The sequence below is a fragment of the Lynx canadensis genome, chromosome D4 (genome assembly GCF_007474595.2).
Source record: "Lynx canadensis isolate LIC74 chromosome D4, mLynCan4.pri.v2, whole genome shotgun sequence".
Classification (NCBI taxonomy): Eukaryota; Metazoa; Chordata; class Mammalia; order Carnivora; family Felidae; genus Lynx; species Lynx canadensis.
In genome coordinates this window covers 73778992-73805869 of record NC_044315.2, presented here as the reverse complement: position 1 = coordinate 73805869, position 26878 = coordinate 73778992, and the positions used below count along the sequence as shown (strand labels likewise).

The window sequence follows — 26878 nt, the reverse complement described above, 5'->3', positions numbered from 1 at the left end:
AGCCACCGGCCGGCCGAGGAGCACGGGGAGCTGGGGAATGGGGGACTGGGAGTCCCAGATCCAGGCCCCATGGAGTGGGGAGGGCAAGTTCCCGAGACCCCAGGGTCCAGTTCAGCCCCACTGCGAAGGGGAGGGCATCCAAGGGAACTGGCTTCGAGTCCTAGCCAATCACCGATGCCACAACTTGGACAAGCAACTTCACCTTCTTCGACCGGAAGCGAGAATGTTTAAGACTCAGCACCTCAAAGCTGCTGTGAGCCTCGTCTGTGGCCACCATCTGAAGTTGGAGCCGATCACCACTACCAGCTGTGTACCCTTTCACCTCTGATTCTCAATTCCCCAATGTTTAAAAAAAAAAAAAAAAAAAAAAAAAAGCCTTCCTTTCCAGGGTGACTGTATTCACTGACGTATTAATAGATGTTAAATGATGAGCCCGGTGCCTGGTATGTAAGAGGCACCTGGCAAATGTGCCATGATTACTATATTTTCAGGCAGAAACATTCTATTTTGCAAAAATCAGGTGAGATGAAGAATGCTCAACTTCAGCCTTTTGACAGAAACAGATCCTGAATAAAAATCAAAAATTTGTAAGGTTGAATTTCCAACACATGGCTCAAACCTCCTTTCAAAAACACTGACAGCCAGAGAACTAAGTTACAAAGGTGGAGACTTGTGTTCGAGCCTAGCCGAATCTGCCGTCCTGTCCCGCCCCCCTGCCTGCACCAGGTTGGAAATCAGGAGAGCCGGATGACCTCCTCGTCCTGCCAGCTCCAACCACTACTACAGTGTGCCCTCTGGTCTTCCAGAAGCCTTGCTTCCCAAATCTCTACACGGAGCACACATGACTTAGCGAGAGAATGACTTGTGGCCACTCAGGTCCCTAAATCCATAGCCCCTAATGTGACCTGGGTTTCTAGGCCCAAACCAGCCCACAACTACGCTCTGATTCATAAACCCTGGTTCAACCCCAAATTCTAAATAGACCGGAATTTTCTGGCAAGTGGCGAGATCGCCAGGGGTAATCTTTTAGATTTGTTTTTGCTTGTCTTGTTAGATATACTTTCTTCCAAAGTATTTAATTAATGTTTAGGGGAATGGATAAGCAAAGTGGAAAACAGTTTAAGTTTTCCTTCGTAAATTACCAATCTCTTTCTCTCTCTGTCCTAAGTTCCCTCCATTTAACCACCTAGTTATACTGATGCCTACACCATTACATCATCCTTCTTCCCAATTCCAAACTCTGCATTCTTCACCAGTTACCTGATGAAGCCGGGTGGGGCGGGGGCAGACTTTTAGAACTGTAATACAAACCACATAGGCAATTTCAAATCTAGAAGCAACATTGTTTTTGAAAAAGTGAAATTAACTTTATTAATATATATTCTTTAACCTAGTATATAAAGGGCTATCATTTTACCTTGCAATCAATATTTTAAAAATTATTACTGAGGGGCGCCTGGGTGGCTCAGTCAGTTAGGCATCTATCTGAGTCTTGACTTCGGCTCAGGTCGTGATCTCACATTCATGGGTCCAAGCCCCGCATCGGGCGCTGTGCTGACAGCTCAGAACCTGGAGCCTGCTTCGGATTCTGTCTCTCTCCCTCTCTCTCTCTCTGCCCCTCTCCTGCTAGCGCTCTCTCTCTCTCTCTCTCTCCCTCTCAAAATAAATAAACTTACAAAAAAATTATGACTGAAATCTTTTACGATCTTTTTTTCCCTATGAACATTTCAAAATCCGATGCGGACTTTACACTTACAGCCACATTTCAACTGCTCAACAGCCACAGGTGGCCAGTGGTTACAATACACACTGGATGGCACAGACGTAGATCATCTCTACAAACCTTTTAAGCCCTAGACTCCTCAGATCCAAAAAGACAACTAGCCTTACAACAAATTCCACTTCTAGCCAGTAGACCCCCAGGGAAGTGACCCGTCCCTGGGGCCTCGTTCCAGGCCAGTTTCAGTTTTATTTCAGATCAGTTTCACTTTCCACTTTTTGCCAGTATACATTATAAGAAACGCCCACATAAACACACTTAAATTTTTACTTATATTTCCCTGTTGATGAAATTTAAAAAAATTTTTTTTAAATCTCCGGCATCCAAAGATGTGATCTATTCCAAGTACCCTGGCTATGTCCACTTAGCTAACAAAACCCTGAGCCCAAAATAAAAGAAATGCGAACTCTCCACAAAATTTCACCTGATAAAAATCCCCATCCTTAGTTCTCTACAAAAATGCTGGGACTGGTGAGAATTAGTCCAGCAGAGGGTCAAACCTGAGTGATAGAATGGCTAGCCCCTCGGGCATGCTGTCTTGGATAGTAACACATCCACTAAGCTTCTGACTCTGAATGTTACCAGTAAATCCCAAGCCAGGGGCTTGCCCAGGGACACTCCAGCCTCCTCCGCTCTGCAGAAGTCATTTCTACCCATGGGGTGGAGATGGCAGACTTCTTCCTCCCTGGATCCCCCGACTCCCCCAAAACGAGGGCTGGCCCCAGGGAATTCAAGATTCCATCCCTGACACAGAGCTCAGTTCGCTAGAAAGCAGGTTTTTCTGGGTTTTCTATAGCAGACTAGGGGAACCAAGCATCACCTGACTCCATCTATTCTCTTTAGCTCATAGATGAAGCCTCCTTCTGCTTTGTCAGCCAAAATATTTATATCATTTTTCTGTCGACTCAATACCATCCTCACCTTGGCCTCCCTCCTTTCCTTTTTCTTTCTCCCTCTTTTCCTTTTTAAGAAAAGAAAGGAGTTGTCGCTAACATGTTTCTCCAGTTCTTCACTGTTTATAAAGCACTTGTAAATCCATTAACTCACATGATGCTTGCAGGAAGCCTATCAGGGAATATACAAGTGAACTGTTCTCCCACTTAACAGATAAACAAACAGAGGCTCAGCGCCCAGTGCCTTCCGGGGCTGGGCAGGTCACATTCGTGGGAACTGTCTGGAAAGGCAGAGTACATACCCTGTCCAAGGCCTACAAATTCCAAACTTTTTAAACCTGCAGCCGGCATATAAAACGAAACAGGATAAGGTGCCTTTGTGCGCACCCATCTATGACTCTGGGTTTCCACAATTTCCCAACAGGGCACCTACAAATAATGACTGGTGCTAGTTATAAAAATCCATGTGTAAAAAAAATAACACATATGTAGGGCTTCAGTCTCAAAAGCATTTTCAAGGAGGCCTGGGTGGCTCAGTCGGTTAAGCATCTGACTTCAGCTCAGGTCATGATCTCACAGTTCATGAGTTCAAGCCCTGCAAGGGGCTCTGTGCGGACAGTGCGGAGCCTGCTTGGAATTCTGTCTTTCCTTCTCTCTCTGCCCCTTCCCCGCTCCCTCCCCACCCCCATCTCAAAAATAAAGCAATAAACTTTTAAAAAGATACTTTAAAAATAAATAATAAATAAAAAGTATTTTCAAAAAAAAAATAGAGACAGCATTCTCAAGAATGTCCTTTCATTTGATTCTTGTGGAGGATTATTTCCATCCCATTCCCCAGATGTAGAAATTAAGATTCCTCAGGGCTGAGAAACTTGCCTGTGGTCTTAAGTTATGTGCAACAGCAAACGTGTTACATACCTAGGTCTTCATCCAGGAAACCGGGGGCCTGCCTTGCCCCTCTGCCATGTCATCTATACTACACGAGTGGGGGACACTGCCCAACCCAGTGGCCCAACCACCAGCATCTCCCCCTTTGAAATCTGATCACTCCGGGATCAGGCAGAGAAGCAGGTCACCCAGCCCTGCTTTGATGAAAACCCCAAGGGTATCTAATTATAACAAGGAGGGAAGGGAGGAGTCAGAATCCTCTATTTCTCAAGACCAAATTAACTTTAATTTCATTTGACACAGTGTATGTGCTAGTAGGAAAGGCTCTGGTTGAGGAGTTAGGAAATCTAAGGCCTGAAGTTTCATCTCTGCCTATTCACTGAGGTTCTGGGCAAGTAACTCCACCTCCCTTCCTGTGTGCGTGCGTGCGTGAGTGTGTGTGTGTGTGTGTGTGTGTGTGTGTGTGTGTGTGTCTGAGGAACTAGATCAGCAATGACAAATGACAAATTGGCTTCATGTCCCATACTAAACTCAAGGGCTGGTTGCATCATACTAAGAAAGAAGGACTCTGAGGTCACTGGCCAGACTCCATGGAAAAGACTGCCAAGATCGATTAGCAATGTCTGCCACAGGCTTGCAAATGGCGGGCAGCGGTATGTAGATTACTCACTTACCCGCCCTGGACTAGATAATGAACAAGTAACATGTTGCAAGTGAAAAACAACTCTGCCCTTTACAACTCTTTCTTCTCACAACCCCTCACAACTTTTTGTAAGGACCCAGTACTGCAGGCATCGTCACCATCATCCCCACTTTACACATAAGGAAACAGCACAGGTAAATGAAGAACTTTGGCAAAGATAAAACCGTTAAGCAGCAGAGCAGGCAAGGGAGCCAAGCCTTTTCCCTTCAATTTCGACCTGTTTGCTCTACCCTTGGAAATGTCAAAGTGGTGCCCCACCACAGGTGGAAGATACTAAGCCTCCCTCCCACACACTACTTTCAGCTTTTAGACAAGGGGCACAGCAAAGTTACGAAACCCATCCAAAGACATGGAAGGGAAGGGGTGCTAATTCAAAGTTCCAGATGCTTCTTCCCAAGGCCAAGTCCCACCCTCACTGCACAAGTGGAGAAGCCAAGCTCAGAGCTAAGTGAGGTAAGCAAGAGAATTGGAAGTCCCTAATGTCACAGTCCACCCCAGCAAGAATATGACACCCTATCTCAATTCTAAGATGCCTTCTACTATTAAATACACCATTGCACCGACAACAGCTTTCAGTGACGAAGAAAATGAAAGGGAACGCACTGACAGAAAACATGTATTGTTAAGACCACCCCAATTTCAGAAAATTTGAACATGTGCAAACATAACATCGAGGAAATATGGTGTCCTTCAACCTGGGACCCTGTGCTCCCTTGCTGGACACCAGCATTAAAAGTGACTGTTTTAGGGGCACCTGGGTGGCTCAGTCGGTTAAGTGTCCGACTTTGGCTCAAGTCATGATCTCACAGTCCGTGAGTTCAAACCCCGCATCGGGCTTGCTGCTGTCACCCAATCAGCACGCAGCCTGCTTCGGATCCTCTGTCCCCCTCTCTCTGCCACTCCCCCACTTGCACTCTCCCAAAAAAATAAGTATTTTTTTAAACGACAGTGTTTTATAAAGCTTAAGAAAAAAAAACAAGCAAATATACAGAATGTCCTCATATTTCTCCCGTTAGGTTTTCCTTGAATCTTTGGCATCTGCAAACCATCATCCCACCATGGATAAGATCTGACTGAACATCAAATCACACATTTAGCTGCCACTCATTTAAGGTGTTCCAGGTGTGCTACAAACAGCCCCCCCGGTGCCCCGTTCCTGGGCCCATGACCAAGACAACCAGCCCCTAGAGCAAACACACAGGGTACCAGGGTACTACCCAGCCCTTCTGCCTCAAGGCTCTCCCCATTCCCTCCACCTCAGAACTGAGTCCATTCGCCATACCTGCCCATCAGCCATCTGGATGACAGCCCCACCTGGCCCCCTATCCATTTTAAAGAAATAGTTTCTACGGGAGGAGTGAAGAGGGTGGAAAACTCTTTCAAAACTACCCGAAACGTGTAAGGTCAAAGGAGTGTTATCACTTTCCGAAGAGTCCCTCCAATGTATTACTCCGTATGACTCCAAAGAAGGCACGGGCTTCAGCGCCAGCTCTAGGAACATGTGCTTAGTGCGTTTCCTAGTAAAAGAGTGCTTTCGACCAAATAGCCAAACCCAAACTGGTCATCTACTCTTCACTAGACTCAAATCCAACAGATCTGAGCTATTTCCAAAAAAAGTCAAATTAAGTCATCAAATCTTTATTGAGCTGCTGCTCTGTGCCAGACCCTAAAATGAATAACCCATGCTCTCTGCCCTCAAGGAACTCACAAGCTGGCTAGAGAAACAAAAAGGCAAACAATTAAGTCTCATCTGGGGGTCTACGGTATCTGGGGAGTACTGCGGGGTGGGCACAGATAAACTCCACCTGGGGTCGTGTGGGGACTCCACAGAAGGAGAACATGCCAGTGGTCTTGGGGGTGGGGGGGGTTTGGTTCCTCAGAGCGGAGATGATGAGGGGAAGGGCACTAGAGACAGGAGGCCCAGCAGAACAGAAGCTCGAAGGTACACAGTTCACCCGGGATTAAGATTCATCCCTTTTAAAGACTGTGCCACAGGCTTTGAAACGAATCCAGAAATATTCAGAGGAGCTAGAGCATCCCTGGAATGAACGCATTAAGAACACTTTTGACAAGAAAGACACGCAAGGTCTAAGAAATGTCTCATCCCCGTGTTTTAGAGCAACAACCAAAAAAGTGGACCTTTTCTAATGTTACCTAACTCTGCCCAGTGAAGATAAGGCCCCAGGTTTCCAGAACCAGAAAAACTGTTGTCACTGCAACTCAGTCTCCCCAAATGGAGACCCACTGGCCACTGGGTCAACAGGTAACTGACATGTATTGACCACCTTCTAAGGACCACCTTCCTAGGACTGGTGGGTGTTTTCACATGTGCTGCTTCACATCATCGTAAAATGGCCCTTCAAGGTCGAGAATATTACCCCCTCTTTCCAGATGTAGAAGTTGTGGTCCAACAACCAGAAGTGACTTTCCCAAAGTGACACAAAGCTAACCATGCCGTAAGGCTGGATTCCAAACTCTGGTCTGGTTGATTTCAAATCCCGCTTTCCATTTCACCAACTGGGAGGATGTCAGAAAATGTCTAGCTTCTGACCTAAGGCCCTGAGGTCTATCTGGGGCAGTTCTCTGGCAGTCCCATGCTCTGCTCGGAAACGGACACCACTGACAGACCATCTTTCCCCCTAATCCCCCTCCTGTCAGATCCCAACCCTGGTCCTACGCACCTGCTGTCTTCCGATACCTTCATCTTTCTTTCAGGCAATACTTTATTTAAAACCCATCTATGGGGCGCCTGGGTGGCTCAGTCGGTTGAGCGTCCGACTTCAGCCCAGGTCACGATCTCGCGGTTCGTGAGTTCGAGCCCCGCGTCGGGCTCTGGGCTGATGGCTCAGAGCCTGGAGCCTGCTTCCAATTGTGTCTCCCTCTCTCTCTGCCCCTCCCCCATTCATGTTCTGTCTCTCTCTGTCTCAAAAATAAACATTAAAAAAAATTTAAAAAAATAAATAAATAAAACCCATCTCCTACAACTGTCTCCTGCACTTGTACTTCTCAACTTCAAGGGCACACATGCTGAGACACATCATCCTGGGGTTTCTAGCCGTCATTTGTCATTTTTAACTAAAGCATTCTGGCCTAATCCTGGCAGAAGACTGCTTGGGGACAAATAAAAGAGAGATGTGGACCACTTCAGCCAGAAGAGGCTAAATGGTGGAACTCATCACCACTATAGGCTGAAACACCGCAGAGTATCTAGGGCTCAGGAAGGAAGTCCCACCAAAAAAAACCAAGAGCTTTGAAAGATGTGTCACTAACCTTCTGAGGCCACCCTGTAACAACAACTAGATGGAACACTGGTCTGGCCCTGTGCTGTCCAAGACGGAAGCCACTAGCCACAAGTGGCTAGTGAGCACCTGAAATGTGGCTAGTCAATAAAGACTTAATACCTCCCAAAGAAAGAATATAAAATATCACATCAGCAATTCTTTATATGAATGAGATGCTGGAATGATGGTCTGGTGGATACACTGGGTTAAATAAACTATATTATTAAAATGTATTCCACCTGTTTCCTTTTACTTTGGGAGGGGTATCACTAGAAAGCTTAAAATTATGTGTGTGGCCCACATTTGTGGCTCAAATTGTATTTCTACCGGATAGTGCCAGTCTGACACATGTTAAAAGATGAGAAGACAAAGACAGCAAATTCTGGCGTTTCTAGGAAGCGCATACACAAAAAGATACTCCCAGAGTCCGATGAAAATTTAAGTACGGCACCAACACAAAGTCTGCGGTTCCAGAAACATTCTTCTGGCAATCTGAAGTAAACGTGCGGAATAAAAGTAAGCGTGGCTGCTCTCCCCCGCACCAAGCCAGGTATGCCGCACTTCTTCCAAGTCTCCTTTCCGGCAAGAGAACGTGCCAGAGATGCTGCCTTCACCCTGGCACCCGTCTTTCCAGGCTTCTCCAGGGCCAACAGGCTGGGGTGTGTGCCCGACCACCAGGCAGCTGAGACTTCTTCACGGGGCGGGGGGAGCGTAAGGCAGGCTCAGCCAGGGGACAAACCACACACCTACTCCGTATATCTACTCCACAGGGTTCAGGTTAAGTCAACTGGGATGGTAAGTTAGAAAAGCGTTAAGTGGGGAAGTGCGGGCTGTGTGCAGCGTATCCAGATGGATCTGCAACATTGGTCCAGTACCTTGCTGACTCCTTTAACTGTGACTCACAGTTGGGAAATTACACACATAGGTGCACACGCCTATCGGCAAATACAAATCAAACCAAGTTTCGCGAGACCACGCTCACCTTCCACATCGCACTCTGCCTCTGCTATTTTGTGTCCTCCTATACTCGCTTCCATTCTTTTCTCTAGGTTTATGCCAATCGCGAGCCACTAATTTCACGGTCATGCTTCACAACCTAGCCTGGGTGTGGTGAATAACAAGCGTACTCTTCACTCTGTGATGGACGCTGCACCCCTCTCTCCAGAATACGCGCATCCAGATGTGACCCTCAGGATCCTTCTCAACACAGTGATCCAGGCAGCTACAGCCAATCGCTGAAGTCAGAATCAGAGATGAAATCTATTTTTGATTATTCTTGTTCTGATCCAAAACTCTCAAAAACTGAGGCTCAGGAGGAAAAAGTGATTTGTCCAAGGTCATATGGTGAGACCTTGGGTGAGCCATGGCACCTGTGGACCCACAAAGCCACTTCACTTTACATCACCAGGGAGGAGACACAACTGACACAAAACATTACGAGAACGTGGAAAAAATTTAAATTTTCACCATGACCATGAAAAGCTTATACATCCACTAAAACACGGCAGGGAAGTTCTTATCACCCCACCAAGAAGAAGACATGAGGATTCTGAGGTCAGAGGAAGCAACATGCCAAGAGCTGAGTCAAAGGTTGGGGGAAAATCTGTATGTGACAATGGAAGAGTTTTGAAACTCTGTTTCTCAAATGAAACAAACCATTGGCTGTTTATTTTCTAGAACCAGAGAGAGGTCAGCCTTCCACTGACCAGCCATCTTTGTTGCTTTTCTTCTGCAAAAGCAAGAGCCCTTGTTCAAGTTCACCTCTGTGCAGGGCTGAAAGTATAAGCAAACCCTTTTTCCTAGCTTGGTCCAAAGTCAAGCTATAAAGCAGGCCCTTGAAATTTCAAACCTTATTAGAAAAAAAAAAAAACCTCCTTAGGCAGAAAAGCAAAACATTAAGTAATAAGAGTCTCTACTGTGAAACAGTATAAATGATCTTTCACCAAAATAACTCAGCCCATCATCAAATTACCACCCCTCAAGTCCAATTTGCCAGATTTTTTGCCCAATATTACAAGAGAGTTTGGTGAACAGACATAGGCTAATAAAAATTAACTCATATATCCATTCTGGTCACACTTCCATCTAAAATAGGAGGTGAGAGAGGCAAGGCCTAGGTCAGATCTCAGTCCTGGGAGACGCCAATAGAAACAAAAGAGAACTGACCCCGCCCCCAACAGTACCATCATGCACCTCTATTTCCTTTACAACAAACATGATCAGAATAACCAATTTTTTTTAAAAAGGAAAAAACAAGTCTACAAAACAGAAATGATTTTCAAGTCCTCACCAGGGGTTCCCTTTAAGCCATAGACAACACGTCGAAATTTCAGCAGAATGGAACTGAAAATCTGAGTTGTGTGTCAGGAGACCCAGGACACACAAAGGACGTGCTGCAATATTTTTATTCCTTGCACCAGAAAGAACCTGTTGTCTACAACCCTGACTTTTTCTCAGATGCCCAGTAGGGGTGCCCACCTACCCCTCCCAGCCTGGGGTATAGCTCCCCTCCAACACTTGCTGAACTCAGGCCTACTGTCTCATGAGGCCTCCAGAGCCCTCGGAAATTATAAATTCTTTGACCGTCCTAGGCATCGGCCTAAATAATTCAACAGGAAAAAAATTTTTTTTTAATTATGCTACTTAAAAAAAAAAAAAAAAAAGCTCATTCCAAATATGTCAGAATATGGCCAGTCAGCCCTGAAGGATTTCGTTACTAAAAAAATAAAATCTCTTAAATGCAATGGCGATGATGGGAAGTGTCGAACCTCTGCCGCTGTCAAATCTATTTCACAGAATTCACATCCCCTCAGAAATTTGAATCTCCACAAAACGGGGTAGGAATGCATGAACTGGGGCCACCATTTTTTCCAAGACCAGCTGGTGGCTGGCGAAAGGGACAGAGGGTTTCCTGTCCTAGCCCTGTGTGACCCACCATCAGCCCCCACGCAAGGTCCCACCAAGATTTCCCCCCCCACCTTTGGAGAGAAAAATTAAAACTTTTTTTTTTTATTCAAAATCCCCAGCAAGTTCAACCAGATACTAAACCATCACAAATAACCCTTCAACTTTGGGTGGGTACCTTATTTCCATCTGTTAAATTTTAATTCAGCCAATATTTGTCTTCTAAAAAAAAATTTTTTTTGTTTTTGTTTTCCCCTTCATGTGATTTCATTTTAAGGCCACAAAACTACATCAAATACTGTTTGCATTTGCGTTCCCATGTTCCAACATGTTCCAAAGGCAAGTACGTTTGGGTTTAGCTTTTGTGTGTATTTTTTTTTTTTTTGCCTTTAAAAAAAATTAAATTTTGCAGCTAGAATCAGCCGAATTGGTGTTTTACTCCATTTTTTTTCAGCAAACTTAAGTGTTCCACTAGAAAAGATGGATAAGAATCAGAATTTTGATCTCCTCTCTGTCCTTCCCTTCTTTTATCTTTCCTTCTTAAGTCAGTAAAATTTGTGTTTTTAAAATCACAACCCCCCCCAAAAAAATGATCAAAGCTAATGGATTTTCTTTTCCCCTTTGAAAGTAATCAAATTTGTGAAAAATACCAAATGCTAATAAACTACCAACCCCACATCACAATCAAAGAGGCCTAAAACCAATCTGGATTTTTTTTTTTTAAATAATAAATTTTTCAAATTGGAAGAGTAAGCAAGCACAGAGAAGGGAAAATTCTCTCCTACCAAGGATTCTTCAACCCTTGTCTTTATCAATTGATTCAGTTGCATGTCATAAAAAATGAGCTTCTGTGAATCCACTGTTAGTTTTTTTCATAATAATGTTAATTATGCATATCTTATTTTAATGGCGGTCTCTCCTACAAATCTGTGGGCTACTCAATTTGTATAATGTGATGAATTTACATTTTTTTCCCCACTGAATATTGCTAAAAAAGGTTCCTGACATTTTCTGGATAAAACAACAACAAAAAACGAAATGCCTAGACCTTTCAGGAAACAAAATCAGAAAATAGTCTTAATTATTCCATCAAAACAAAAAACAACCAAAAAAAAAAAACAACAACAACAACACAAAACCCAACAAATCAGGGAAAAAAGACAGGATTTCACTAACTTTTCCAGTTTCTGTTTTTCTTTAGAACCTTGGGATTTAAATGCAGGAAAATGTAAATGCGAAATTAAAAAAAAAAAAAAAAAACTACAATTTTTGGGTGTGTCCAAAGCCAACATTTTAGGGTCTATTTTCTCTTTGAAATCCTTCCCCCTCGAAAACAGAAAAACTTTACATATTACCAAATGGTGAAATTAGTCTTTTCTGCCCGCTGGGCTAAACAAGTTCCAAATTACAATGAAGTACAATTTCTAATTGCTTCATAAAGCCAATTCTCCCAGTTTTCTCTAAACTCAACAATTTCCCTCCTTTCCTCATTCCAATTAGTTTTTTTCTCAAACTAAAAGGAGTTGGAAAGCCAAAATGACTTCAGTTTTGGGAGGCTTTCTCCTTTCTCCCCCTCAAAAACTGAATTCATTCAAATTCCAGCTTAATTTTCATTTACATATTATCTGGATTTGGCTTCAGAAATAAAAATTGTCTCCATGCTCCCAGAAAGACCAAAGTGAAAATTTTCACCCCCAAAAAGAAAAAAAAAGAATCCTTTCCCCCTCCGCTGCCTTAGAGTGCAAACTTTTGAAAAAATAAGAAATAAAAAATATTTCTTTTCAATTTTAATTTCTTTTTTTTATTTACAAAATAGTATCCTCTAGGTGGCGTCGTTTTAATGGGAAAAAACTACCGTTTGAAGAAAAATTAGAAAAAAAAATTGAGAAAGGGAAATATGGCCTAAAAAAAAAGACTGTTGCAAAGATGGGGGTGCCAGAGGGGAAAGACCTCCCGGGGGGGTCATCAGGGACCCCGAACGCAGAGGGGGTCAGGGGGAAATTGCAAATTTGGGGGGGAGGGGGGAGAGCTGGAAGGGGTTGCATTTTTGCAAAATGTGAATTGTCCAAACTGAAATGGCTGCTCTGTTCTCTCGCCGCTTGTTTTCTGGGCTCCGGTCCGAGCCCGGGGCTGGAGGGGGCGCTGGGTGGGGGCCCGAAGAGACCCCCGCGTCACCCCCAGCCTCCTCACGCCCGCGGCGTCCGGGGGGGGCCTCCCCAGACCCCGAACCCCCCGGTTTGCGCCCACAAAAAGCCCGCAAACGTGCCCAGACTTTGCATTTTGCAAATCTTGCAATGAAGTGGCGCAGCGCCCCGGGCCCCGGCCCCCCGGGGTCCCCCGCGCGGTGCATGCCCCCGGCCCCCCGTCGTACCTGCGGAGCCGCCGCGCCGCCCGGCTGTTCATGGGTCCGTGCGGGAGGAGCGGGCCCCGCGCGTCCTGCTCCTCCCGGCCGGGCTGCTGGTGCCGCGCACAATGCCGCGCCGCCGCCGCGCCGCCGCTGCCGCCAGCCTGCCGCCGCCGCCGCTCCCTCCTCCTCCCTCCCCGCTCATTCCTGTGGTGCTGGGGCTCTTGTTGCGCTCTTGTTTGTTCTGCCCTGTCCCTATCCCCCCCCCCCTACCCGCACCTTCCGTCCTCCTCCTCCTCCTCCACCCTCATCCGTCCCCTCTTCTTTTCCTCCTCCTCCCCCCTCCTCCCTTCCTCCCCCTTTCCTTCCTCTCCTCTCTTCCCTCTCTCTCCTTTCCTCTTCCATCTTCCTCCTCTCCTCCTTCCTCCGCTCCTTACACCACATCCTTCCTTCCCCCTTTCTCTCCTCTCCTTCCCTCCCTCCCTCCTCCCTTCCTCTTCTCCTCCTCCCCCCCCCACTGTTCCCTCTCCTCTCCCTTCCCTCCCCTCTCCCCCCTCTCCCGCCCCCCGGCGCCCCTCTGCCCGCCCCCGGCTCGCCAGCCCCTCGCAAAGGTCATGTTCGCGGTTGAAAAAAAGTTTGGGGAGCCGCCTCTTGACGGAAACACAAGGGGTTAATGGGAACTCTTCTGCTCCCCCACCCACCCCCCAAAAATCAGATTGATTTTTTAAATAAAGTTTGAAGAGCTGGCCTTATGGAAGAATCGCGAGGCTCGGCGGCGATGCTCTTCTTGCCCCTGCCTGCCCCCCCCCCCCTCCAAAACCCTCTAATGTCATTTAAAAATAAAAGTTTGAAGAACTGGCCCGGGGTCAGACAAGAGAGGTTAAGGGGACTCTTTCTAGCCCCCCAATCAGATGGATTTTAAAAATAAATATTTGAGGAGCTGCTTTTATGTGAAATGCGGGATGAAGAGAATTATTTCTGTCTACCTTTGTCAACATCTTTTTAAAGAACAGATTTATTTTAAAAATAAAAGTTTGAGGGAACTGGCCCTGGGTGAGACACTAGGGTTAAAGGTTAAGGGGGGCTAGCCCCCCTCCCATATACCCTACTCAAGTTGATTTTAAGAAGAAAAATTGGAGAAACTCTATATGAAATCGATGGTGAACAAGAATGTTTCTGTTCAACACTCTAAAATACCAGATTTTTTTTTTTTTTTTAATTTGAGGAACTGCCTCCTTATGACTTGGGAAGGTCTAAAGGGGATTTTTTTTCTCACCCTCCCCCCCAAAAAATCTGATTTTTTTTTTCATTAAAAGTATGAAGGACCTAGCCCATAACAAGACAAGGATTACTGGATCCACCCTACATCTTCCACAGATGATTGATTTTTTACAATAAAAATTGAAGATTTTACATATATGAGATAAGAGAAATCTTTCTTTATGCCTCTTAAGAGAAAAATATATAAGGATACTTTTTAAAACATACAAGCACTGGAAATTAAGAGTAAACAGGTGTCTTTTCTCTGTCCCCACCTTAAAAGATCAAAAAAGTTTTTCTAATGTTTAAAGACTTGAATCGATAGGAGATAGGAGGAGTTACAGAATTTTTTTTCCCTGCACCCCCAAGGCTATTATTTTTTGAATGTCAGGAAACTAAGGAACTTTATAGGAAGACAATTTCTCTCCCTGAAGAAGGAAAATATGGAAATATAACCCTACAGAGGAGGCAGAGAATTAAGAGGCGCAACCCTTCCCCAGACCAAATACACAGATGAAGTTAAAAGGGATCTTCCAACCGTCCTCTCCTCCATGAAAAGTTGGAGTCATTAAAAATAAAAAGTGGCCATTTCCCTCCCAGCCAGCCTGGCAAGTATCTTCCTGGCAGAGATTTGCCATCCTCTGCCAAGGCTGCTGTAGGGCAGACACTGAGGGGGGCAGGGCAGCCTGTGAAGTTTGGCAGAACTGGGCTCCCATGAGCCCTGGACATATGTGATGGCCAGGCAGCCCCCTGCCCGCCTGCCCCTCATTCGCCATGTGGTTGAGGCCTTGCTACCCAGACAGATGCTCCAGGTTTGATGCGTCTCTGGCTCCATCCCCGTGTGAAGATCTCTGGGCACCTGCCTCAAGCCTAAGCTGCCTCCTCTGCCCAGCAGAACCAGGCCAAACTTTAGACCCTGGAGTAGAAAGGAATGGGACCCAAAGAACATGAAGTGTCAGTCACCACGGCTCAAAGCTGTAGGGTGCCAAAGGAAAAAACAAATTCTGCCCTCTCAATCAGGAAAACATGATGCATAAGCATTCACTGAGCACCTACTATGTGCCAGTCATGTTGCGCCTAATAAGGCAGACACGCCATCGGGAAGAGGACGGCTTGCAGCTGGTCTTCTCAAACTCAGACAAGCAAATCACCGGGAGGGCCTGTTGAAACAGATATATTGGGCCCCACTCAAGTTTCTGATTCAATCAGTCGGGAGTAGGAACCAAGAATTTGCATTTCTAACAAGTTCCTAGGGGATGCCGATGCTGTTGGTCTAAGGACCGCATTTTTGAAACTCTGGCAAAGTGGTGCCAACAGAGAAATGCACAGGTGCAGGACAAAGAAGGGCTCAAACCAGCCAGGCTGAGGCAGGGGGATGGAGGGGGTCAGCAAAGATTCCAGGAGAAATTAACATCCTGCTGGAAGGGTGGGTAGAAGCATCCTTCCTCTCCGGATCTTAATCAGATGGCATTGTCTCTTTAGGTCAAGGATTCTTAAATCCTTGGATAGCTTTGGGGATCCGTAACTAAGCGATTTTATGTATTAAGCACATTTATGTCTTTATGTGCTTTGGGGGGGACAAAATCTCTGTTCTTCACCAATTTCTCAAAAGGGTCAGTGACCCCAACCTTGAATGATCTGCAAACCTAGAATGATTTCCAGGTAGAAATGCCTGGAAAATCCTCATGGGTCTTTCTCAGCCTTCTCCTTCTGGAATCAGTGCAAGCCCTTTCTGCTTCTCTACTACCCCCAGACCACAGGAACTGGGCTTCCTCTCCCATTAGCACATCCAGACAGAGAGCCCATAGTGCACTGAACACCACCTAGAGAGGCATATCCTCAACTGGGGTACCAGGTCTGGAGGGGCTGCCCCTTCTTCACTCTGTCTCTGCTGGGCCATGAAGGGTATGCTAAGAACGCGAAGATTGAGCCTGATGCCTTCCTGACAAAACCCAGTTTCTAAATGAACACACAGTTTTCCCAACCCTTAGTGGAAACTACATGGTCACCAAGAGCTCTGATTTATCCTTGCTCTGAAGGTTAATTAAGGGTAGACTCACCACAAGCAGTGATGGAACAGGTGCCATGATATCACAGAGAAGGAATGGCATGAACATTGGTCATAGCTGCTGAAAAACACATACATTCGTTGGCAACAGTCCAGTGGGATCTCCAAAGGCTTACCCATCCTTAAGGGTCCGTCATTCAATTAAAATCACGTGTTCCTCAATTTCTGAACACTTCTGACCCCATCCATGCCCAGCCCACTTCCTCCAGAATCAGCATTGCCACACCAACACCTATACAGCATAATTATTAAAAGCCCAGGCTGTGGAGTCAACTGCCTGAATTCTGAGCCAGGCTCTGGCCCTCACATGCTACGTGATCTTGAGCAGACAACTCAGCCTCTCCTGGCCTCCAATTCCCCATCCTTCAAATGGTGTTGACAACAGTACCTGCCTCATGGGGGCGCTCTGAGGATGAAATGAGATGAGACATGTAAAGTCTTTAGAAAGTGCCTGGTATAAAGACAGCATCCCATACGCTTCTGACATTAGAATCACACAGACATGCTTCCCACTTGTGCCACCAACCAGCTCTGTGGTCCTGGGCTCATGGCTTCATCTCTAAATCTCAGTTTCCGGCTCTATGAAATGGGGGTCCCCAAACTTAAACCAGTCTTATCAACACTCTTTTAGTTGTAACCAGTAGTAATGAAATAATGCTAAACTTAACAAGGGGGTGGGGGGATTATCTTATTAAGTTAGGAGATAGATCATGGTACCCAAGGGCAGGAAATGAAATAAAGCCCGAAGAGGATTGGAGCCAGGAATTAACTCAAAAGTCATCAGGGACTGGGCTTGCTTTCTCCCTCACTCTGGGCCACAGATCTCTCATCCCTAATTCTTTCTCTCTGTCTCTCTCTCTCCCTCCCCTCCTCCCCACCTCTCTCCAGGTGGGTACTTGTGGCTTCTCCGAGCCCACAGTCAAAATGGCCACCCCACAGTCAACTAGGTGCCAATAGGTGCTGACTGGTATCTCTGTGCTCCAGCCCAAATTCTCAGGGCAGAGAATGCGATTGGCTCAGACACGACCAGGAACGAAGCATCTATGCCCAAAAGGAGCAGGCTCACATAATGCCCATAAACTTCTGGGACCCATCCCTGAGGGAAGAGCGTGTGGAGGGTGGGCAGACCCCTCGAATGTTGATCTTCTCAGAGGGCTGTGAGGATTTGCTGAGATCAGGAGTGTAACGGTGCCCAGCTCAGGGTCCAACAGGCAGAGACACTCAGAAGGTACGCTTCCTCCTGCTGGAGTCTGGAGACATTTGGGAAAACCAGGGGTTGAGGATAGTGAGATTTTGTCAGGTGTCAAGTTTTTGTTATGAGCAGCTGAGGGGAACAAGGAAACGGGAATTTTCCCAGACATCACCTTTGGGTCCCAAACAGAACCTGATGCTTGACTAAAATTTTGTGGATAGATTTTGGTGGAAAAGATGATTTTGGAGTGAAACAGTAGGTTCTCAAGTGCGTAGAACAGAAGGAAGGCAGGGACTTCACGAAATGGTGTCTTCTTCCCCAAAGCCTAAACTATGAAGGAAGTGCTCTTTTGTAACAGCCCAGCCAGGGAGATCCGGGCTCCCTGAGTCTCTACTCTACTCAGTGGAAGAGAACCACACAATCCAGTCGTATAAAATCTCTTAGCAATGTATCAAACAAGACGGTAGCCTTATCTTACTTGAACTGCTACTTCTCTGGAATGGGCAAGGAAGGTACAATCAGCCCCATTTTATTTTCCTAAATTTTATTTATTTTTTAAGTATGCTTCATGCTCAGCTCGGAGCCCATTGCAGGGCTTGAATTCAAGACCCTGAGGTCAAGACCTGAGCTGAGATCAAGAGTCGGACACTTGGGGCACCTGGGTGGCTCAGTCGGTTAAGTGTCCAACTTTGGCTCAGGTCATGATATCATGGTTTGTGAGTTCGAACCCCACATCGGGCTCTGTGTTGACAGCTCAGAGCCTGGAGCTTGCTTCGGATTCTGTGTCTCCCTCTCTCTCTACTCTCCCCCACTCGCCCTCTGTGTGTTTGTCTCTCTCTCTCAAAAATAAATAAACACACACACACACACACACACACACACACACACACACACACAAAAACAGTCAGATACTTAACCAACTGAGCCACCCAGGGCCCCACCCCCATTTTAAAGATGAGAAATTTGAGTCTCAAGTCCTTGGCCAAATCAGCCAGTGGCAGCCCGGTCTGATTCTCATGCAGTGCTCTCCCCGTTGTGCTCCCGCTGCCCTCTTTGGAAGTTTCTGGTGAATGGGATCAAAATCAACGGATTCTTTAAGTCATCTTGCCTCGGCTCTGGAATTTTCCTCTCTTCCTTCCTTTCATACCTCTCTCACCCGTCCCTCAAGTTGAGAAGCTGTGGCAACGATCTGCTTTCTCAAGAGAGGTCCTTGCAAACCATGGTGAAGCCTCCGGAGAGGTGGGTATTTGAGGCCTTGGCAATCCCCCAGGGTGGTGAGTCCAGGAGGGAAAGTCAGAGAGAAGGAGGACCCGGGACAGGAGACCAGTGAATCAAAAGAAAGAGAGATCATGCTGATGGCTCAGACCAAGAATCAGAATCGGGGCCAAATATGAGTGTTCCGACCCTGGATTCAATACCAAATGTTTATTATGTACCTACCACGTCCCGGCATGTTTCATACACCTGTTCCACGAGCCTGCCCTCCCACAAAGCCTAGAGGTAGTCTAGCATCCTAGGGAAGATGTCGCCTCATCCCTGCAGTCAGACCTGTAGGAATCCCTGCCCTACACTCACCAGATTGTGACCTTCGCCACCATAAAAGCTTCAGTTTCTTCATCTGCAAAATGGGTAGAATAAGGTACCTCACATGGAGGGTTATTTAAAGGATTAACTCACGTTATGCACTAACCGCATGGTCGTTTTCTTGTTACTCGTCCCAGCCCATTTCCACTCTAACATATATAAGGAAATGCAGGCACGAGGCGGGAGGGAAGGCAGAGTCACCCTACGGGAGCTTATTGGTTATCCAGCCGAGAAGAGAACAAAGTCCGTTTTGGAGGCAGCTGTCCCAAGGCCAACAGGCTATGGCCCCGAATATGGTATCAATCCTGATTTCAGTTTGCTGGATCTCAGAATGGAGAAAGACCCAGCCGGAGGGAAGGAAGGGGGAGGAATGAAGACGGCAGAAGGCGGTTCATCTTGTTTTCTCCTAATGCCAGTTGGGGCCCCCCAAAGAAGGCTTTAATCTGTCCTTTCTGCCATTAGGGGATTAGCGGACAGTGACAGTCAGGCTCTGGACTCAGATCACAGCGGGCTCAAATCCCAGCTCAGTTCCTTTCCAGCCGTGTGAGCCTTGGTGCCTCACACGACTATCTCCGAGCCTCCGTTTCCCTTTCTGGCAAATGGGAGTAACAAGAGATACACACACGCTTTCTATGAAGATTAGGAGAAAACAATGAATGCCGGCACACGGTAGGTGTCCTAGATGTTAGTGGTGATGACTCATCACGACAAGACCTCAATGGCTTGGATCTGCACAAATGTCCAGTGGGTGGGACGCGTCTGAAGCGACAGCTCAGCCACGACACCATTCAGTTCTGCTCCTCAGCTCCGTTAACAGACGAGGAGAGTGAGGCACGGAAGGTAAGTGGAAAGTACTTTTACCAATAAGTGGACAAACGGACGTGATGTACCTCCTGATGTGAGACACCGGGAAGAACCAACAGTGCTTCCATCGAATTCCTGCCAAAAATGCATAACCCAAACCTAATCATGAGGAAACGTCGGACAAACCCAGATCAAGGGACATTCTGCAGAACAACTGGCCTGTGTTTTTCAATAATGTCCATGTTCTGAAAGACAAAGAAAGGCTGAGAGACTGTTTCAAATTAAGGGAGCCTACAGAAATATGACAACTAAATGCAAAGAGTGATCTGGAATTGGACCCCAGGGCAGAGTGAAAAACATTGCTACAAAGGACATTGTGGGGACAACTGGTGAAATCTGAATATGGTAGGATATTAGATAGTAATATTTGTGTTAAATTTCTGGGTTGGTAAATGTTCTATGGTTGCATAAGAGGATGTTCTTGCCCTTGGGAAGTACACAGTTTTGTTGTAAGGGACATGATGTCCACAACTCTCATGGTTCAAGAAAACAAATTTTATATCTATGTATCTATGTATCTTTGTATCTATCATCTATCTACCTTACTATCTATACCTACATAAAAGTATGTCATATACCTATGAGATAAAGCACTAACATAGGACCACATATTCACAATTAGTGAATCTGGGTAAAGACAATGTAAGAGTTCTTTGTACAATTCTTGCAACTATTCCATATAACTTTGAAGCTATTTCAAAATAAAAAACTAAGAAAAGTCATACAGTGGGGCACCTGGGTGGCTCAGTCGGTTGAGCATCCGACTTCGTCTCCGGTCATGATCTCACGGTTCGTGGGTTCGAGGCTGCATCGGGCTCTCTGCTATCAGCTCAGAGACTGCTTCGGATCCTCTGTCTCCCTATCTCTCTGCCCCTCCCCCACTCGCTCTCTCTCTCAAAAATAAACATTTAAGGGGCGCCTGGGTGGCTCAGTCGGTTAAGCGGCCGACTTCGGCTCAGGTCATGATCTCGCGGTCCGTGAGTTCGAGCCCCACGTCGGGCTCTGTGCTGACAGCTCGGAGCCTGGAGCCTGTTTCAGATTCTGTGTCTCCCTCTCTCTGACCCTCCCCCGTTCATACTCTGTCTCTCTCTCTGTCTCAAAAATAAAAATAAAAACTTTAAAAATAAATAAATAAACATTTAAAAAACAAAGAAAGAAAGAAAAGTCACATATCTGAAATGTTTGAAAAAGCCAGAAGCCTACACCAAAATTACTTTCACCAGAACGAACTCTTTTTTCATTGTATATTTGACAACAAAATTTCGCTCATTGATCACTGGTTTGTCCACATCAAAATCTGCCGATTACTTTTTTTCTAACAACATGAGTTTTCTTTTGTGACCATTATTCCTACAGGTCCAATTTTCCCAGGCAAATTTTGTGACCTAAATTTTGTCAGCCAGACTTAGGATCTTCCATCAGTTGTTAGTCAATAGCAACTTTTACCACGTGCAGCATCAATCTTGGTCAGTTTTTTTTCCCGTTGCTTATTTCTACTAAGTGAAAATTTTTCCAACGTTTGCGATTTTCAGTGTTATCGAAAAGATTTAATTCTGCAAACAGCTTTTTTTCCTCCGAATATTAGTTTTACTCTGTGTGGTTTAGTGGGATTCTCAACCTTGGCTAGGCATCTGATCACCTGCGGGGCTCGTGAACAAGACAGGTTTCCCAGCCTCTAACTCCAGCAACCCCAAGATTCTGAATCAATAGGTCTGGGATGGGACCCAGATATCTGTATTTTTAACTGGCCCCCACCTCCCACGTTTTTAGCAGTCAGTGGCCCATCGCTTTATCGCGGGGCCCCGCTTACCTTGTATTATCGGTAGTCCAATAATTAAACTCTCTGGGCCTGGCTAACCTCATTTCATAATCCCATTACCCTAACTTGACTGTGAGGCTCTTGAGGAGAGGGAACAGGCTGACGGTTTCTGAATGGCCCGCCTAGCCCATTACTTGTCAGGTTAGGCAGCAAAAACATTAACTGAATTATTGCTGCCTCAACCCAAACCTTGAATATCAACAACAAGAAAAGGAACTTCTTTTTCTTACTGTAGTAAATGTATATAACATAAAATTTACCATTTCAACCATTTTTAAGTGTGCAGTTCAGTGACATTAAGTGCATTCTCATTGTTGTGTAACCATCACTCACCGCTGTTCATCTCCAGAATTTCTCATCTTCCCAAACTGCAATTCGGTACCCGTTAAACACTCTCTCCCCACCCCTTGACTTTCCCCCAGCCGCAGATGAACCATCACTCAACTTTCGGTCTCTGTAACTTCACAATTCTAGTTACTGCATATAAGTGGCATCATACTGTATTTGTCCTTTTGTGTCTGACTTATGTAGCAGGTGTCAGAACTGCATTTCTTTTTCAGGCTGGATAATATTCCATTGTATGGATGTACCATTTTCATTTATCTGTTCACAGTTTAGTGGACATTTGGGTGGTTTCTACTTTTGTGCTGTTGTGAATAATGCTGCTATGAACGTGGGTATATCATATATCTGTTCAAGTCCTTGCTTTCCTGTCTTCTGGATGTACACCCAGAAGAGGAATCATTATATTGCCACTCTACATTAATTTTTTGAGGAACCATCATAATAGTTTCTACAGCAGCTAACAAGAAACATTTTTAAAGCTGCTTTATTAAAGGTAGAACAATGATTAATCCTTTCTGATGTTTATTCCAAGTCTATTGAGAAACAAAATCCATATATCTAGCTTTAGCAACTGCAAAGGATCATGGGATGCTACATTTCCCCTTTCGTTCTGTGGTAGACTGATTCCAGGAAAAGCCTCAACTCTGCACACCTCTCTGCGCCTATCCCTCTCTGTCATGTGACTTTGCAGTTCTTCTCACCCAAAACCTGAGGTCTATTTTCTGATCCCTTGAGTCTGGATCTGATTACGTGACTTGCTCTGGCCAATGGGATGTTAGCAGATTTCACGTACGTGGGGGCCTGAAAAGTGTTTAAGAACTGAGTTTGCATTTGTTCTTACACTTTTGCCTTCCCCATGAGAATATGCCCAAGGTAGCCTGCTGGAAGAATAGGAGAGAACGGTCACCCCATCTGACCACCGAGATGTGTGAGTTCCAAGCCTACCACTAGCCACCGCCACCTCCCAGAATGTGAGAGAGCTCAGAGGAGATTAGCAGAGTCATCCAGAGTGAACCCCCATCAGCCCACAGACTCATGAGCTCAACAGATGCATATGGTTTTATATCATGGAGTTTTGGGGCATTTTGTTACACGGCAGTATTGTGGCAACAGGTAACTGATACATCTCCCCTCCTCCTCTGTCAACCTGCTGCAGGTTCTGCATCGTCAAAGGGTGATGAAATGACTGCGTTCCCTGACTTCACAGAACTAACATGAGAGGTAAATGCCAGAATTGGAAGGTCTAGCATCTGACAGTTACAATCTAAAGGCTGATTTCTCTTCCCTCTTAAAGATTATCCTCCTCTAGTTTATTGGGAAAGAGAGCCATAGAGAGCATCTCTTCTCCATTGCCCCTCATTCTAGTGATGGGATCTCAATGTTCCTTGGAGAACAAGATTTCTGCCCTGCTTAATCTATGTATTCTGGGTAGAGTTGCTCTATTCAGCCCTGAGTACCATCAACAAATGACCCAGGCCTGGCCAATCAATGTATGCCATCCCCTTGGCCCCGCATTGATTCGGGGATGGTCACATGGTAAGCCAAGCCAATGAGATTCAGTCGTAAGAATGTCAAAGCAAAGTTTCCTTTCCCACTGAGATTACTGAGAGGGTATAGGTTAAGTCTAGAGGAACTGATGAATAGCATGCGGAAAAAGCTTGCCTAAATATAGCTAACACAGAGAAAAGCAAAATCCAGAGATGGGAGAAAAAACAGAGCCTGATGACACAGTTAGAACCCCTAGATCCAGCCATGCCTGAAGCTGTCTCCTTTGAATTTTTGGTTACACAAGTCAATAATATTCTTGTTTTGTTTTGTTAATTTGAGAATGGACTCTGTCCCTTGTCACTGAAAAAAAAAAAAAAGATTTTTCTTGCATTTCTCCTGGATCACCTCCCTGACTTCATTGATCCCGATCACCATGGGCTCCTCCACGGTGCTCTTAGCCCCACTGAAGAGCCACTGGGCTTATCACTGCTGGTCACCACCTGAGACTCCAGGAAAAGTCTACCCAGTAGAGTGATATTTCTTCCAAACAGGCTCCAGGAGCAGGGAGAATTAAGGCAGGTCTGGGCTGACCTGGCATCCTCCTTTGCCCTGAACAGCTCTGATTTATGCCTGTTGTCCCAGCATGATTACTAATAGCACTCCCTTGCTATTGATAGTGTCATCGTTTGGATAATAAATTATAGGGTTCCCTTTAGCAGGTCACACTTCTTTTTTATTGTGTCGTGCCTTTATTCTCCACTGCCCCCCACATAAAGCTGAACAGTAGTTTCAGACTTTACCAAAAGCTTGAAATCATAGCACAGGAGGTGTGGCAGAATCCAAAGATGGCTACAATATCTGCCAACCCAGTGCTCTTCTACAATGTGACCTCGCCTCTCCCCTTCACGAGCTGCAATCTAATTCCCCTCCCGTTGGATTTGGGCTTGTGACTGCTTCATCTAGTAGATCACGGTACAAGCGATGTTGAGTCGCTGCTTAGACTGAAGTACAGAAGACAGAGTAGCTTCCGTCTTCTTCATGAGAATCGCTTCTACTTGGAGCCCTGAGCCATCACGTAAGTAGTCCAGCTCCCTGGGACTGCCACGTTGCGAAGAAAACTAAGCCACACTGAGAGGCCATGCACAGCCACTCGAGTAGGCGGCCTGGTAGACAGACTCGAAGATGGCACCCGCCTCTTGGTGTTCGACCCTTGCATAATCCTCCCCCTGGAGTAAGGGCGAGACTTGCTTCTAATCAGGATACCGATTAGGGGATGGGCTCCAGAAATGGCTTTGTTACAGAAGACTGTAGCTTCTGTCTGTCTGGAGGACTCTCCACGTTGCTGGCTTCAATGAGGCACGTTGCCGTGTTAGGGAATTTCATGTGGCAAAAAACTGAGGACAGCCTTCAGCCAACAGCCTTCAGCCAACAGCCACTTAGGAACCTTAGCCCTCAGTCCAACAACCCAGAAAGAATGGAGTCCTGCCAACAGCCTTGCGAGTGAACTTGGAAGTGGATCCTTCCCCAGTTGAGCCTTCACTGAGACGCCAGCCCTCGCTCGCAGCCTCACGAGAGACGCAAAAGCAAATCCCTGACCTACAACAATTATGAGATGATAAATGCATGTTGAGAATTGCCTCCCCGTGCGGCAAAGTTTTAATTCCAGTAATTTGAAGTGGAAATCCTTCCCAGCTTCTTAAACAGCGGATAGCATCATTCCTGCGTCCTCTCCTGAAATCTCACATCAAGCACTGCCCCAAGCCTAGTAAGAGCAACTAACTGAGCCGAACATATATTTGCACAACAGAGTTTTCCAAAGGAAATCAGTTGTTTTCCAGATTTTGGATACCTGTTGAGTGTGCATTCGGTTCTTTAGAAGTCATTATCTGACCGTATGAAACGAGAAACAGCCGGCTATGATCCAAATGTATCCTTCTACCAAAAGACAAAGGTACTCCCTGAAGTCCCCCAGGACTCACTAGCCTGTGGGGATACACGAGGTCACACTCTATTTATTTATTTAACAAATACTTTCCTAGGGCTCGTAATGAGCTATTCTAAGTGCATTGAAACCATCGGGCCTCCGTGACAACCTGATGAGGTAGATGCTATTTATTATCCTCTCTGTTTTACACATGAGGAAACCGAGGCACGAAGAGGTAAAGTAACTTGCCGAGGAACATAGAGCTTCTAAGCGCATCTGGGCTTCGGGCTCAGGAACCTGACTGCAGAGGCTGCACTTGTATTTACTTTGCTATCCTGAATCTCCCTGAGTCTGATCCCCACCTGCATGGCGGAAGCATTTGAAACTCCACAGTAAGGTTCCTTCCTTCCTCTGTCAGTTTCCAGAGGCCTTGGGAGGTGGTGCAAGTGGGCTCAGTGTTCCTTTGGATCCTGTCCCGGGAGGGCCAGTCTGCCACTAGCTTAACCTCTCAGCTATCAGTTACCACGACACTACATCACAAATGGCCCACGACTTCAAATAATAAGCATGAATTTAGTACACAAGTCTGCGGGTCAGCAGAACGGTTCTGATCTTGGCTGGGCTTGTTCATACGGCTGGTGTTGGCTGCCTCTTACCTGATCTGTGTTTGGCCACGGCTAGGACAACCCGGGCCACACGACGCCGGTCTACCCATTTCTCATCCTCCAGCAGGCCAGCCTGGGGCGCGTTCATTTGGCAACACCAGGGTAGAAGAGCAGATAAGCCCAAGGGTGCAAGCACATTTCCAGCTCCTGTTTAAATCCCATGCTGAACATCCCGTTGGTAGGAGTAAGTCCTGCCCCGAGTCCAAGCAGGAGAATACGGCACCGTTGTGTGGCACAAGGCCTGGGGACAGGGAAGGATAAAGAACTGGTCATTAAGGCAATCAGTGTACCACCCTCGGCACCGATTTTCTTTCTTCTCCAAAAACGTCAGAACAGAATTTAAATTTCAAACTAAAAAACCCATTTCGATGAAGCTGCCAAAGACTCCATAAATTAAAGTTGTGCTCTGAGAGGCGGTTGAAGAAGGGATCCCAAACCAGGGGCAACGTGCACAAATGGTTTCTTTATGAAGGGAAAACAGCGGCGTTCCTCTGTATCAATAGGAAATGAAACCGAGAATTCAGAACTCAGCCAGGGGGGCCCACATTCTAGTGGCAAAGTGGCAGTCGGCAGGGTAGGCATTGTGCGGGCCTGGTGTCTGAGCACTAATGTGAGCACAAAAGTCACATCAGAGCAGGCCTACAGCAAAATTGACTCAGTTAGCAGCTTCTTAGCATATCAATGTCTTATTTTGTTTCTCAGGCAGAAAGCTCAAATATTGGCTTGCCTGATTCAAAATTGGCCCGTAGGCCACCCCAGTTTTTTCCAAGAGAGTATAAATGAATGTATACTTGATTCCCATTCCTGGAAAGCAGAAGCTGTCATTTTCTGGGCTCACACAGCCTGCACAGAGCCTGGTTATAATTATTTCTCTGA

The 26878-nt window shown here is 46.0% G+C and overlaps 1 protein-coding gene across 1 annotated transcript in view; it reads right to left on the bottom strand.

Moving 5' to 3' along the window:
* Positions 1 to 26090, bottom strand: part of ZNF618 (zinc finger protein 618) — a 198628-nt gene extending 172538 nt beyond the window's left edge. The window contains exons 1-2 of the mRNA XM_030292839.1: positions 25994 to 26090; positions 12821 to 12903 (exon numbers count right to left, since the gene is read on the bottom strand). Coding sequence (XP_030148699.1) covers positions 12821 to 12903; positions 25994 to 26090 — 180 coding nt within the window. The remainder of the gene's footprint in view (positions 1 to 12820; positions 12904 to 25993) is intronic.
* Between the last annotated feature and the right edge of the window lie 788 nt (positions 26091 to 26878).